Consider the following 15,249-nt stretch of genomic DNA (forward strand, 5'->3'; position numbering starts at 1 on the left):
TCTTTATCCAAGAGACGGTGACGTATATAGTACGGCTGTGTGTCGCGTGCGAGCTCCAGCGCGTCGTGTCCGTTGGTCGTAGCCGTCCGACTTGCAGAATGATTCGAACAGAGGTCCGTCCAATTCTGAAACAGTTATGACAAAAGTTTATAAACCACCGATATTCTTCTGCTTAGTCGATACGCCCTTGGCGGACTCGTCGTGGTCGTAGAAGACCAACTATATTAAAGAATATTATATTTATTTTTTAATTTTATTTATAATTCAACTGCACAAGTATAAAGCACAAGGGTCATAACGTCTTAGTTCCCAGCGTTCATGGCGCATTGGTGATGTAAAGAATAGTAAGTTTTTATTACGGTGCCAATGTCTGTGGTTTGTGGAGACCATTTTCCATCAGATGGCCCACCCACCCCTCCACCTACCCATATTATAAAAGAATAAATAATAGTAACATAGTATCGTATAAAGAAGATTTCATACAATCGGAAATAGCGCTCGTATCGTCAGTCCGTGTGTCGGGACGCTATTCTCAATATCGCATATTGTAACCCCCGATGTGTCACGGTTGTGTTCTGCGACGAGTTTCGTGTCGGTTCTTACACAACCCTACTGCTCGTCCGACGGTGGGCGACCCCCGACACTGATGGGTTGTTACTAAGAACTTGTGTGTCAACGCAATTTGCTGTAGAAATTATAAGTCATACGGTTGATGAGGCCGCGTTTCTCGCTGCACTCTCGCTTCATGATGCCGCACACGGACTCGAACACCACGCCGCGGTTACAGATGATGTCGGGTCTAAATAAATTGTACACCTATATGAATAAAATCATCAGCTAACTCTATTTCTTAGAATATATACATATATATGTATATATATATTCTTTTATTATTTTTTTCACATGGGCCACCTGATGGTAAGTGGTCACCAAACGCATTGAGGTCTAATAAAAATAGCTATCTATATACCGTATAACAATTATAAACTTTATACGGTAATTTAAGACTTAATTTATAATAATGAAGTTAAGACTTCTAGAAGTTGCAGAACTTACTTAACGACCTCCCAGCAGTTGAGCAGTTCTCGCAAGCAGTCTGTATTGTTAAAGCTTCCGCGATGCACAAAATCCATCGATATGTATTGGAACTGCCTCGGCCCGCTGTCTTCTCCACTTTCGAAACTACCGCACTCTAAAGAAAATCGTAATTAAAACCGATTAGGATCAAGCGAGGAAAAAAATAATAGGATTCTTAATTATATTTATCCTTTGGCCTTGAAAGTAATATAACAAAAATATTCACCATTTGTTATATATATAACAAGGTACAAATTGAAAACAGTAAATGTATTCATATTACTTGAAGTCTAAGACGAATAAATTCCTCTTCGCGGTAAAACATTACCTCGCTAGTGCCGCAAACACACGATGTGCCAATTAAAGCTGATAATAGAAGTCGTTCGTTATTGCACTGAACATTCATTAACTGATTGTGATAGCTGTTATACTGAATGCAATTCACTAATCAAATGCAAAATGCGGCACTAACCATTTTTTTAATATATATTTTTTATAAATATGTTATAATTTAGCTAGAGTACCTGAGTAATCAATTTATATTTTCTTGTATAATTTCAATTTGGAATCCACAAAACGATAAGTATATTATGGCAATAGAAAATATACAGAATGAATTTGTTAGAACAGTAGCGAATAATTTGGTTCTGCTAACAAACTTAATACTTTGTCGCTTGTAAACGCAGGGAATAGAGAGATCAAGCTTTCCTTTATAAAGTTGTCGAATTAACGTATTTAGTACACCACCCAGTAGTATATATCAAAGGTGCACATTCCTTTACCCATTTGTAATATACCTTATATGTATCTTTTTGTAGAACGATCTTAACTAAAAATCGCTAAAAAGTGCATATTGTGATAAAGAAAATCTGTTTAAGTTTTCAGAATTCTTAAATAACTTTATTTTACATTAATATTCTTATATTATTTTATATTTTCGTTTTAAATGACTATTGTTATAAAGTTCACTCCATGATTTAATGCAAAATTGGAAACTTTGTTAGTTTTTGTAAAATTTACTTTGTTGCCAAATGTTTATATATTATTATAGCTGTGCCCGCGGTTTTACGCGCGTATACCTTAAAGAAATAGATAATAAAAAATACATACAACTTTCTTAGTTTTATTTTTGTTAGATATTAGTATTTATTGGTTTTCGCCGCACCCAGGTCTAGACAGGGCAACATACAATTGGCCATGAGAAAAACAGCATTTTCTTGAATCTATTTCGACATAATTGAATGTGACCTGTGCCCTGTACTTTATTTATTGTGACTGCAAACGATACATTCACAAGAAATTGTGTCCTTTTAAAACTAAAAGATAAATCTGTGTATTTAAAAAATAAGTAAGTATTATCAACTAACCGACTAAGTAAAAATTTAACAAAACAATGACAAAAAATATATGCTGTGACGAACCGAAATACCTACCTAACCTATAACTTACAGTTATTTACAAACCGAAAATAAGTACTTAAGTATGAGTATTATTAAACAACCTGGTGGTAGGGCTTTGTGCAAGCTCGTCCGGGTAGGTACCACCCGCTCATCAGATATTCTACCGCAAAACAGCAGTACTTGGTATTGTTGTGTTCCGGTTTGAAGGGTGAGTGAGCCAGTGTAATTACAGGCACAAGGGACATAAAATCTTAGTTCCCAAGGTTGGTGGCGCATCGGCTATAAGCGATGGTTGACATTTCTTACAATGCCAATGTCTAAGGGCGTTTGGTGTCCACTTAACATCAGGTGGCCCAAATGCTCGTCCACCTTCCTATTCTATAAAAAAAAAAACCTACTCAACTACCTGTTGAAGTATGTCAAATCTATGAACCGTCTATTATTAAGTTTGTTTCGTTTTGTTTTTATTAAATTTAAATCATCGTCATTTTACAGACTATCACATATACGTAGTTAAAGTTTCACCTAACGGAACAGTTATTTTATAGCATTTTTATCGAATAAATGTTCGACGTGATTCTTTAAATTGACATAACTTTTTTATTTATAAACCGATTGAAATAAAACAAACACTGAACTCTATGTGAAGTTTGCCACAATAGGGTTAGCGTTAGTAAAAACTGCAACTAAATCAGTTAAGCCGTTTTTAAGATTAGCGTGCGCAAACGGACAGATTAACAGACAAAAATTCTAACAATCATTGTTTTAGGTTCTATTGCGTTGATAAAGACCCCCGATAATAATTTTACTCATACAAACATTACAGACAGCGATCAGCTATATCAGTAGGCTATAAATATTAAATATATATCTTCTTGTATTAATAAAATTATCCGGGTTAACTAATCAAAATTCCCGCCAAAAATATAAGTTCTGCCATTTTGTTATTCGTATGTGTCAAGTGTGAGCTGTTGAAATAAAAGTCTAAATTATAACAAATTAGATTTCTATGTTTCAAATCAATAAGTATTTCAATATATTGTGGCTTTAATTCAAATAACACTGTGATGTATTTTTTAAAACCATATCATATTTTCTTTTTTCACATCAGGCAGCACAGAAGTTTATACGGTAACTAGCCACTAACATTTAAATTAAATGTTGTTAAATTTTTAGCGAATGGTAACCCACAGCAGACGATCGCGCGTGCTAATCTCATCACACTGTACGAAATCAATTTTGATTGTATGTTCTGTTCTAAATTTTGGATGGCTGTGACGAAAATAGTGTAGTGAAAATGACATTGATATATTGGTAAAAATCAAAACATTCTAAATTATCCATATTGTGATTATTTTATAATAAGTGTTAGTATTTTGTGAGTATTATGAACTTTGAAGACTATGAAACCCTCCCGACCCAAAGCTCCATCACACACATGACCGCCGGAGCAATAGCGGGGGTGATGGAGCATTGCGTAATGTACCCTCTGGATTCCGTGAAGGTAAGCTCACAGAGAGCTGTCCGCGACGGCATGCCGCCGTGGTTAGGGGCCAGATCTCTACGACGTTGACAACCTAACCTAATCATGCCAATGATAGTTTTGTCGGCTGTCTTATTACGCCACCAATATGCAAGCTGTCTGCAGTTATATAAAAACCTTTCCACTTCTAATTTCGCAGTTTCGGTTAGCATGTATATTTCTAATATCTATAAAAAATAACCATAAGCAATGTAAAATAATTAATGAAATAAAGGTCGCAATACAATAATTTTACTGGTCAAATTGACTTCAAACTCTGATGCATATAAATAAATAATCATAAAATTCCTTAAAATTCGAGCCTGCATTTTCAATTTTTAATTGTCAAATGCAAATGTCATTTTCGAACACAACCCAAACAACTTACTTTTTCCTCATTCTATTAAATGAAAACTTTGCTTTCTTAGTTTGTCAATACAGTTAATAAGTAAAAAATGATGGCAATGCAATTTATTGGCAAATTACCTTTTTTTGTATAATAACCTTGAATTGACTTGAAGTGATAAGCAAAACATGGAGATAACATGTAATAAAATAATCTTTAAAAATATAAAGCAAATTATAACTTTTACCTTTAAAAATATTTTAAAATATGGGAAATTTTTGTATTGGAGTTTTTAGAAATATTTAAAAGAGAGATAATTGCTATTGCTATTAATAAATATAATATTATATTTATTGTTTATATTGTTATCACAATCACAGAATATATATATTTTTATACATAAAGACTTTAGTGTCCTTTTAATTACAACAATTAAAAACGAGTAAAATAATTTATTTTAAATTACCTTTATCTGCATGTTTTAAAGAAGTAGAAAAGTTATCTGGTGGTAGGCTTTGTACAAGCTCGTCTGGGTAGGTACCACCCACTCCTCAGATATTCTACTGCAAAACAGAAATACACAGTTGTTGTGTTCAGGTTTGAAAGTGAGTGTACCAGTGTTACTACAGATACGAGGGATATCTTCTAAGTTTCCAAGATTGGTGGCACATTGGTGATGTAAGGAATGATTAATAATTCTTACAATGCACATGTTTATGGCTTAACAATAATATTAATTTATGTTTATAGATAGAAGCTATAAATATCAGGCTAATTATAAATAACATTGAAGTTTAAATTTAATTGAACTTGTTATATTAAGATTGGCTGCTCAATTGCTAATGATTACCTCTGCTCAATAGCTATTAGTATTGCGAGTAATGTAAACCACTGCTGTGACCAACTGATCTGTTGTCTAAGATGATCCCGATGTACATGTAATTAATTTAAAAAAAAACACAGTATTGATATTTGCAATAACACAACTGAATGTAATGCACTGCTGAGCTTGTCAGAAACAATAAACAAAAAAACTACTGTATTTAAATAGAGGTACTACTCTTTTCACCAGTTCTGCTCGATACGATCTATTTTCCTGACTAGTAGGTTCTTCACTTTTCATATAATATTATTAAACGACACTTCAAAGGTGCTTGTAACGAACCTAGTTGAACTACAAATTTATCATGTTATAATAATTATTTGTGGCAAAGTCCCTTTGCACATGTTAGAATATATTTATTGTTATTTTTAATACGACAATAGTTTTGTATTTGAGATATGAACAAAATATGTCTGATTGAAATTTATCATTAAAATATATGTATAAAAGTTTGTTTACTTAATTTTATATCGAAAATAAATACCATAAAGTGAATAATCTATGGGGTTGAATATTAAAGTGATTACAGTTATCTCTTTGAAGTTCCAACAACAATATAAACGAATAATAAAACAACTACAATTATATATCCAATTTTATTTTGTGAGCATTTTTTTATACAACAAAAATTAATTTATTCTAAATAAATATTTTCAGCAGTAATAATTATAAATATCGGATACAATATATCAAGTGTAAGGATATATAAGGAAATGTATTCCATAACAATAAAATGAGATGTTAGTGGTTAGTACTAAGAGATGTAGTACCTATCCTATATAAGAATATAGTCGGCCTTGCTAGCCTTCTGCCAGCAGGACTGAGTAAGGAAGGCCGTGTCGCAGTCGTCCGCACCCTTCTGAGTGCCACAGGCCCGCATCTTGTCCGCATGCTTCTGTAGTTCCTCCGGCAGTATCGCCACCACGGCCTCGACGTCCACCTCGCCCTCCGACATCATCCCCGCGGTCTCCATCACGCACTTGATGTAACACTTTAGCTTAGCGTCCCCCATCAGGTCCGCGCCCGCGTTCACCTTGTCGATTAGCGCCAAGTCCACTCCGGTCTCCTCTACACAGTTCTCGCGCAGCATTTTCGCGAGCTCGGCCATCTCCCCGTCCAACGCCAGCGACTTTACTATTAAGCTCACAAACAATAACCGCCCTAAGTAATCCCTCATTATGAAACAGTGAGGGTCTCCGAGCGAATGCGAAAACGTTTGTACTATCGTGTTTATATAGAGCCCCAAGATGTCATTCTTGCTGATCACATGTGTTTATGGAAGTCAATTCTAAATTATACACATAATGGTACGAGCAGGTTATTAAAGCGTATTGTTTGTTATGTCTGTTTGAATTTCCCGATCAGGCTGTAATTTTTTCATCGCTTCTGTTGTAAAGTCATTTCAAAAAATTATACTTTGTAGCATGCGAGGATGACAGAGTAGGTTGTCAGTTGTCCGCCACAGGTTGTTATTATCCAAAAGTGATGGTTAGCTGAAAACATACTTTAATTGCGGGTTAGGTTAAAAAGCGTTGTTATCGTCGCTCGTTGCGTTCTTTGAATATCCAATGTCATGTTACACAAAAGTCATTGATGGATTGGAGGAGACCAGACCTAAAGTAAAGACGCACTAACTGTAACAAAGGTATTCTATCTTTAATTTAATCAAATCGACCCGTTCAATGAAACTATTTAATCCTTTAAAGCGAATAATGTACGCGTTTTTAGGTTTAAATAAAAGTGTCGCGCTGTGTCCGAGAACGCACTTGCATGTTTTCTCACTTTCAGCGGCCGACCCACCGAGGGCAGTACCTCGGCGGTAGCTCAGTTTGATATAACTTAATTTGGATAGGTTTTGTATTTACATTTATTTAGTGTTATGTAAACCCGTTGGACGAACGAGGATTTTGTGAGCGTGTGTGTGTACTCGACACTCGTACGACTTACGAATAATATTGAATGATTGATTGTAATTTTATCATTGTATGGGAGCTATATTGTAGACGCTGTTTTGTTCAATAAATATTTGCAAATAGAAACCAATATGATCGTTGTTTGTCGTAGACGCGGATGCAGTCGCTGCGCTCAGCACACAACGGCAGCATCGCGGAGACCTTCCGGTACATGGTGCAGCGCGAGGGGCTGCTCAGGTATCTCATTGTATTTTAAACACAGTGAAATACACAATTTCATCATCCGCGCATTTGCCGGCGGCGACACTGATATGATACTCTTGTGGCTTTGGGTATTAATAGTTTCGGTAAAGTGCGCTAGTGTTGTGGCAGAATAAGGCTCAGGTCGTGACTACTCGTGCGGTAATCTTAGTCATCGATTTGGGGTTTTCCCCTCGAGATAAAGACGACAACATACCGAGAGAAAAAATCTTTATTTTTAACTTTTGTATAGAAACAAAAAAATATATTAAATTACAATATTAATAAGTTTTTGTCGTTATACTAAAACGTTCAACTAGTTTTCAATACTTCAATTTTTTTACTTATTTGTTACATAAATGTTTTATACAAAAAGTTGAGTAAGGTCAAGCGTATCGTTATACTTGCAGTTATTTAGTATTTTATTTGTGTTTGAAATCTACAATCATACACAGTATTAGTAAATATGTTACGATGGTGAGAGGCGCGCCGCGTCGAGCACGTGCCCGTGTCCCGCGAGACAGCGGCCACCACACACACCTGCTGCCAATATTACCCATTCACAGTATCGGGCAATCGGTCTCGAACGTACTTCGCTAAGGATTTTCCTCTCGGCTATAGAATCGGCTGTGCTTTTGTGAATACAAGTATTAATGTAAAAGATATTCGCGCGATCCTTAACATAACCCGTTCAAAGTTTGCTCAAACACGAATAGGCTAACATTTAAAATTCACTCGCTAGTTAATAAGGAGTCTGCGAGAGTCGTTTTTGCGGACTTTTAGGATCACTCTGCTCGTAGCTGCTCGCTCCAGCCTGTCTTCTCGGTATCGAGTTATAGACTAGCGAGATAATATAATATTCATTTAGTTTTACTTTCAATTGCAAGTTAGAATATAAATGTACATATATTTCGTGGTAAAATAAATGAAAAGGTTCGTTATGAGAAACCGAAATGTATATTTATTTAGATCGGGTTTTACAAGTTAAACAATTAAACAGCGGACAAAACTTGCGACAAAACGAAACCCAAACGCGCGAGCCCGAGACGTACTTGGCCGGATTTTTTCGCAATGAGCTTTATATACGTAAATTTAATTTTAGCCTTAGCTTATATTGTACCTAAAATTTACATTCAATATTAAGTAAATAATCTTCAATATCCCGAGGCTGCGGCGTGGCTACGAGCTCTTCGGAAACGGTTCTCAAAAGAGATAACTAATTAACCTCTGCACTTCGTAAAATATATTTTTGTCAAAATTTTAGTAATGTATATGTCCGTATCCGTACGTAGTCTCAGGGTACCTCAATGTAATATTTCGTTATTTTTTACATAATTGAGGTTACAAAAATGACAAACAGACTTACTCACATAATATATCAGTCGGAACACAAATCACTAAATATACTTGATATTAGAGGATTTGGGATTTGTAATGTGGACAATTAAAAGTTTATATAAAAAGACATTGCAGAAGTAGTCTTATCAACAAATATCGGTCACAGTAGTAGTGGTAGTACCAGTATTCGGAGGTGCCGTGCACTATCAGCTGTTATCGTTATCGGAGTACGTGAGCGCGCGCGGCGCGTCCCGACGTGGCCCGCCGAATATTACACTCTTACCACACGCATTGCATGTCATACATACTTGTGGTACATAATAATTCATCATTTTATATCAGTCACTTACACGATGCGTGTGAATACTAGCAAGCGTGCTCTCAACGAGTAGTATGTCAACCACATTTCATGCTAACAAGTTACTTTATAAACTTGGTTTTTAGAATTTATGACGATTATATTAAATAAGACATTAGCGCTGGATTTATGCTTCTTTTTATTTTGTCTTGCACGTGTCGTGGTTACTTTCAAGTACTTATATAAACTTATACTTTGTTTCGTTTGTTTGTGCACTTAAAATTATTATTGACTAGCTTTCGCCCACGACTTCGCCCGCGCCTGAGGGGAGGGACACGTGGTAGGTACCCTTGCTTGCTGTAAACCCTGACAACAACAAATCATCTGCAACAACATTTTAAAAAAAATGTTGGCGTCGAAATAATTACAATACGTGTTATTATAGAACATTCTTCACGACTATAATTACAGTCGCGTTCTCTTTGTATTAACAGTTTTTTTTTCTGTTTTTTATTTTTTTGTCCGTTAAATAACATCCACGTATCGCGTAAGACAAATATGGGTTTTTGTTAAACAATTTGATAAGATAAATTGCAACCGATTTACGTTCGTATGTTCGCTTGTGTAAACACGCCTTGTGTCTGATGTGTTATAAATACTATTTAAATATAATAATTACGCTACATCTACGGTTATTAATTGGATATAGTTAAAAGCCGCGATTCCGGCTGCGTTTACGTAATTATAGTGTATGTCATAATTACTTTTAAATTTATCATTTGACACAATCGTTGTTTAACTAAAAGTATTGTAATATCGTTCAGGTTTGCATTTACTTTTTGCAAGCTTTTATTTAACTGCACCCGTCTAAGTTAAAAAGTTAAGCTTAAAACTCGGGTAACATATACGTATGTACACTGGCCGCCAAAAAAATCGACCCACCCGTATTTTTTTACTTACAAAGGTGTTATCTTAACTATGCGACGACCTAGGTGGATTGTTTTACTTATGGGACATACATTTAACATTTTATTACCCACTTGATATTGATTTGGAGGAGTTGTAAGTGTTATTGAGGATATTTGGAATATTTTTAAAGTATTGTTAAGAAAACGTTACTTTGTGCACAAAGTGCATGGTTAGTTTATTTCCAGTTCTTAACGCGGAGTCATCTCGGTTCGATGTTTATTATTGATTAAGTGTATGAAACTTTGTTGAAACAATAATTTTAATAAGTTTAAACATAAAAAATGGATACTACTGAAGCAGAAGCTGCTCAAATCGTAGCTCTTATTCATGAGGGGTTAAGTCAGCGAAATGTGGCTAGAACACTAAAATTAAGTCGTTCAGCGGTGCGAAGAGTGTACAAACGCTACTTGGAGACTAAGGAGTATCGCCGGAGACCAGGATCTGGCAGGGGGCGTGTCACGAACCCGACCGATGACCGTTTTATTGGTTGGACGTCTTTAAGAAACCGACATCTTTCGGCTGTTGACGTTCAAGGTAGACTCCGAGAAAGTCGTGGAGTGTCTGTGAGTGAAAATACTGTAAGAAGAAGACTTCGAGAGCAAAACTTAACCCCTCACAAGCCAGCAACAGGACCAAAACTCACAGCATCCCATCGACAAGCAAGACTACAATTTGCTAGGCAGCACGTCGATTGGACACTGGACCAATGGGAGACAGTATTGTTCAGTGATGAAAGCCGAATGTCTCTAGTAGGCTCTGATGGACGACGTAACGTCATGCGAAGGCCAGGAGAACGCTACTCTCAGTGTTGCATTCGAGAAACAGTCCGATATGGTGGAGGCTCTACAATGTTTTGGGGAGGTATTTCTTTGACGGGACGCACAGAGCTGGTTTTTTTCCGTAATCGCGCTGTTAATGCTGAAACTTACATAACGGATATTCTGGAGCCTCATGTGATGCCTTACGCTGGATATATTGGGGATAATTTCCAACTTATGCACGACAACGCACGACCTCACGTCGCTAGAATTGTTAAAGACTATCTCAGGGAAGTCGAAATTCCAGTTATGCAGTGGCCAGCCAATAATCCGGACTTAAACCCGATAGAGCACCTCTGGGACCAGCTAAAACGTACGATTCGAGCACGAAATCCAATTCCAGAAACCCTGAATCAACTGGAAGCTGCCCTAACTGAAGAATGGCAACGGACCCCACAGGAAGACATTAAAAAGCTAATCAGGTCACTTAATAGGCGTATGCAGGCAGTGATTAGGTCAAGAGGAGGAAACACTCCCTATTAAAGTAAGATTTAGGCACCCAAATTTAAAAACAAACGGCATAATCGTTTTGTACACAAAAAAATAAAATTGCGTAAAATTTTGTGTTTTGTCACATATTTACCTAAAAACCTATTTTTTGCGCACTATTTCTGTTTTTGTACAATCCTACAATTGCATTTTTTCATTATCAATCTTAAAAATATAAATATGTGGTAGTTTAAAACCATACGACAGCTTTTTTACAAAAAATGTAGGTGGGTCGATTTTTTTGGAGGCCAGTGTATATCGAGAACAATTAACGCGAATATAAAAAACTCGGTTAGTAGTTATAACAACTTTCTGTTTTCTATTACTTTGTATGTGTAGTTTGTCAATAAACTAATAATTCGACAGCCGCGCCGCGCGGTGCGTCTCGAACGGTTTCTAAATAAAACCAATGAATCGGAACATTTCCTCCGCCCTTATTTATGTGCGATTTTTAGCGTTCCCTGATCAAATATACCTCAAGTATTGCCCGTTATGTTGCCCGTCTGACTGAGTCAGACGGGCAACAATACTTGAGTCATATTCTCTACCAGTTTCTAATTGTTAACCAGACCGCAAGCATCTGCTTGACGAACATTTAAAATTCATAATAATATATATTTATTTTATTTGCTTCATCATCATCATAATATCAGACGGCCACAGTCGTCGAGTTCCTTTGAAATGTTTTTGGACCTACGGAACCCACCCCGGTTGATGACCCGACACAGGCATGTTTAAATGTAATCACTGTGCTTGTTTTTTTTCGTTAAAAGTCAGTGAATAATAAGTTTTTACGAAATGTCGAGTTTCCTGAATTATGTGTTCATTATACTAGCTAACCGTCCTGGCATTGCACACAATAAGAGTAAATAAAAAGTTAATCGTAATACACGCGGCTTACACGGTGCACACCAGTGGAGCTACAATTGGCATGATATTTTCCGACATATTCAACAATCATTGGTGGTAGAACTTTGTGCAAGCTCGTCTGGGTAGGTACCACCCACTCATCAGATATTCTACCGCAAAACAGCAGTACTTGTTATTTTTGTGTTCCGGTTTGAAGGGTGAGTGAGCCAGTGTAATTACAGGCACAAGGGACATAACATTTCAGTTCCCAAGGTTGGTGGCGCATTGGTGATGTAAGCGATGGCTTACATTTCTTACAATGCTAATGTCTATGGGCGTTAGTGACCACTTACCATCAGGTGGCCCGTATGCTCGTCCTTCCTTTTTAATAAAAAAAAAGAATCATTATCATATTTAAGAGAATTTACACAATTTAGTATAATTTGTACACCTTAACTTTTCTCATGAATCACGTTCGCCTTCAGAAACACGCAGCAGCGTGACTTTGTTTTGTAATATGGAGTAATTATGTACGAGGGTGGAAGTTAAGCCGGTGTGGTCAGGCATGCACTCCGTACCTATTTTATCTTTGAATAGCATTGGACATGGTCTGGCATGCAATTCTACTGAACTAGCATTCCACTAAACTTTTGCCCGTGCAATTCTTGTTAGGTCACAGAGATGTGATACATATCCATAACGCATAAAAATATATCCGTAATGAATGCCAATACAACAAGGACGAGACATCCAACGCGTGTTAAATCGAATTGATAAAGTACAAACATCGACACGACCTTGAACGGAAGCTGTCAATATTAGTCCTTGGCGTTAGTGTCTTAGTAGGTTATCGCGCCGTCGGAGCGCCACGCCGGACGTGGATTCGTCACTATGCGACGATATTCGCTGATCACGCGCGATAACGCCGCCTTCCTATATTAGGTAATATTGGGTATTGCCGAATTTTTGAAATATTGAAGAATACCATCGACCAACTTTTGTTATTTCATTTGTCATCATATTGCAGATTTGCTAATAGTTGTATAGCATGTAGGTAATTGTGTAATTCTAAGAGGTAAAGGAGATTGACCAAAAGTGGTCCAAATATCCACCACTAACGAGACCTATGTTGACTTATAGTCCACTAATCAGAGAGTAACTTTTAGTATAAAACAAGAAAAATAAATAAGCTGTCAGTAAAAAGTTATGATTAAATGAAAAAAAAAATAGTTTACCTTTTTTTTTTGCTTCACAATTTATTGAAATCCGTTTTAATTGTATTGTTATTGTGCGCAGGTAGCTCCACTTAAAGCCACACTATTTTTGTCCCTTTCGCACTCAGCAAATAATGTGCTAGTATCTGGTGCTACTTGAAACACGCTTTGTTTTCTTCCTTCCGGGCCTTTGATCAAAATCTATTTCAGCAAAAATCTAACGGGACACCAAGCGGCATGACATAACATCCGTAGTTTAGTTCAAAATGTTCGATGGACAGAATTAAATATATTATTCGCATACAAGGTCAAAAATCATGAATTTTCATTCGGTTACAACTTTTTACTGACCGCATATTTTTTGTTGCGTTCTGGCTATAATGACTCAGTATGTAGTACTATTTTATGACATAGGTCTCGTTAGTGGTAGACATTTGGACCGGGGTCCATACATTTTTGGTCATTCTCCTTTGTTTTCGTTTCGTTTTTAACAATTTTATTATTATGTATGTTATGCTAACGCTATGCTAATGCTATCTTTTATACATGCGACATCACCTTGATAATTTGACTTAAGAATTGTTCATACCACACCAGTAATGATTCGTGCTAATTCACGCCGCTTAAGAATCAAATGTATTACTTTCATACATTTTTGAAACACCGACACGCATTATAGCAGCGTAGTGAAATAAGTTACAAGTATAAATATTCTCAACAAGCGAGGTGGGCTCGACCCAGCGGCGTGACTTACTTATAGACTGATGTTACGATCTTGCACAGAACTAATACTAATGAACACCGTACAGATGATGAATACGTAACGAAGTTCATCTCACGATTAAGATACTCACGCATCGCTCGCAGCCAACACTGCACTCTTGTCGGATGTCGCTGTTCTCGGCTACTGTGTTCGCCAGATTAGTATGTTTACGGTGAAGTCTAAATAACGTTAAATAAACAGCTGAAATTGAAATTTTCGTAAATGTACAAAATGTACAAACCGTACAGTTTTATAATATAAGTATCAATATGATGCTGGTACCATTAATAGCTAATATTCGGGAGGAGAGTATTGCTTACTTCGTTAGTGCGTGTGTGTCGGTCCAACGTGTTATCATAAAAATGTATCTAATATAATAAAACACAAAGATCGCACTGGGCGCGCCGCTATCGGTCGCGATTGTTGTGATTGTAGCGTCGTTATCAATATCAAACGGTAAGTACAGCGTGTGAGACGCGCGACCTGCCAATACTTCGAGTAGTTTGATTGCGACATCCCAGATAGCTGATACAGATATGTTTACAAACTTATCTATTTGTATAGGATTTTACAAATACAGCGATCAGATATATAGAACCGCACCGCTCCGAACCGCTCTTCGGCAACAGTTTAGTTCAGGGCAGCGGCAAAATGTCGGATGGAAATCTTAAATGTTTGTTGTGTACTACAAGGCAGCATACAAAATATTCGCTTCCTTATGTTTATTATTTTTATGAGTATATATTAATATTGTATGTGTGCATTTTTGTATAATTAATGCATAACGTAATAAATTAATAAATAAAAAATACAATAAAATACGACTTTCTGCTTCTAGTTAAGTGTAACTCAAAAACGATAAATACTGTGTAAAGTGTGTGGTGTGCGCTGTGGTGCCGATAAAACATAGATGTATCAAGATGATACAAAACAGTCCACATACTTTTAGGTACAAGCTTGATGTCCACGTCACTATGAATAATAATATAACTTTGTGATAATTTTTAAATGGCATACTTGGCGTCCTGCCACGTACAGACTGTTCTACGCAACTAAGATAAGACTTGTGCGCTAACACTATTCATAACATTAGTATTTTATTTAAAAGAATTATTTAAAAAAAAAGTACG

At 36.3% G+C, this 15,249-nt stretch overlaps 3 protein-coding genes across 7 annotated transcripts in view; 1 reads left to right on the forward strand and 2 right to left on the reverse strand.

Annotated features, from left to right (window-relative positions):
- Positions 1 to 3: 3 nt before the first annotated feature.
- On the reverse strand, positions 4 to 1,398 carry LOC126778347 (uncharacterized). Its single transcript, XM_050501852.1, has 4 exons — positions 1,304 to 1,398; positions 1,057 to 1,192; positions 708 to 799; positions 4 to 125 (listed from the first exon to the last, which is right to left on the reverse strand). Exons 1-4 carry the CDS (start codon positions 1,353 to 1,355, stop codon positions 4 to 6), a joined length of 402 nt encoding a protein of 133 aa, XP_050357809.1. The 5' UTR covers positions 1,356 to 1,398.
- A 2,250-nt stretch (positions 1,399 to 3,648) lies between these two features.
- LOC126778345 (mitoferrin-1) overlaps positions 3,649 to 15,249 on the forward strand; it is a 32,471-nt gene continuing 20,870 nt past the window's right edge. For 2 of the 3 annotated variants that reach the window (XM_050501848.1, XM_050501849.1), the window contains exons 1-2: positions 3,649 to 3,981; positions 7,293 to 7,378. In XM_050501848.1, the coding sequence (XP_050357805.1) occupies positions 3,865 to 3,981; positions 7,293 to 7,378 (203 nt within the window). In that variant the 5' untranslated portion in view covers positions 3,649 to 3,864. The remainder of the gene's footprint in view (positions 3,982 to 7,292; positions 7,379 to 15,249) is intronic. The other variant, XM_050501851.1, reaches the window with a different exon arrangement.
- Positions 5,845 to 14,747, reverse strand: LOC126778348 (general odorant-binding protein 69a-like). 3 transcript variants are annotated; one of them, XM_050501853.1, is made up of 3 exons: positions 14,440 to 14,747; positions 14,211 to 14,320; positions 5,845 to 6,721 (listed from the first exon to the last, which is right to left on the reverse strand). In XM_050501853.1, the coding sequence occupies exon 3, from the start codon at positions 6,403 to 6,405 to the stop codon at positions 6,004 to 6,006; it is 402 nt and encodes a 133-aa protein (XP_050357810.1). In that variant the 5' UTR covers positions 6,406 to 6,721; positions 14,211 to 14,320; positions 14,440 to 14,747; the 3' UTR covers positions 5,845 to 6,003. The 3 variants fall into 3 exon arrangements, with proteins under 3 accessions (XP_050357810.1, XP_050357812.1, XP_050357811.1); XM_050501855.1 differs by lacking the exon at positions 14,440 to 14,747 and having other exon boundaries at positions 14,211 to 14,322; XM_050501854.1 differs by lacking the exons at positions 14,211 to 14,320; positions 14,440 to 14,747 and adding an exon at positions 7,094 to 7,134.

This window comes from Nymphalis io, chromosome 25 (assembly GCF_905147045.1).
Source record: "Nymphalis io chromosome 25, ilAglIoxx1.1, whole genome shotgun sequence".
In the NCBI taxonomy this organism is placed as follows: domain Eukaryota; kingdom Metazoa; phylum Arthropoda; class Insecta; order Lepidoptera; family Nymphalidae; genus Nymphalis; species Nymphalis io.

What these genes read in the sequence shown, in the direction of transcription:
- LOC126778347 (XM_050501852.1), bottom strand. Translation starts at nt 1,355, where the DNA reads ATGAATACATTTACTGTTTTCAATTTGTACCTTGTTATATATATAACA. An exon ending in AACTGCTGGGAGGTCGTTAA is followed by an intron (nt 800 to 1,056) that starts GTAAGTTCTGCA and finishes CAATTTATTTAG; the next exon opens with ACCCGACATCATCTGTAACC. An exon ending in GAAACGCGGCCTCATCAACC is followed by an intron (nt 126 to 707) that starts GTATGACTTATA and finishes TAACTGTTTCAG; the next exon opens with AATTGGACGGACCTCTGTTC.
- LOC126778348 (XM_050501853.1), bottom strand. Translation starts at nt 6,405, where the DNA reads ATGAGGGATTACTTAGGGCGGTTATTGTTTGTGAGCTTAATAGTAAAG.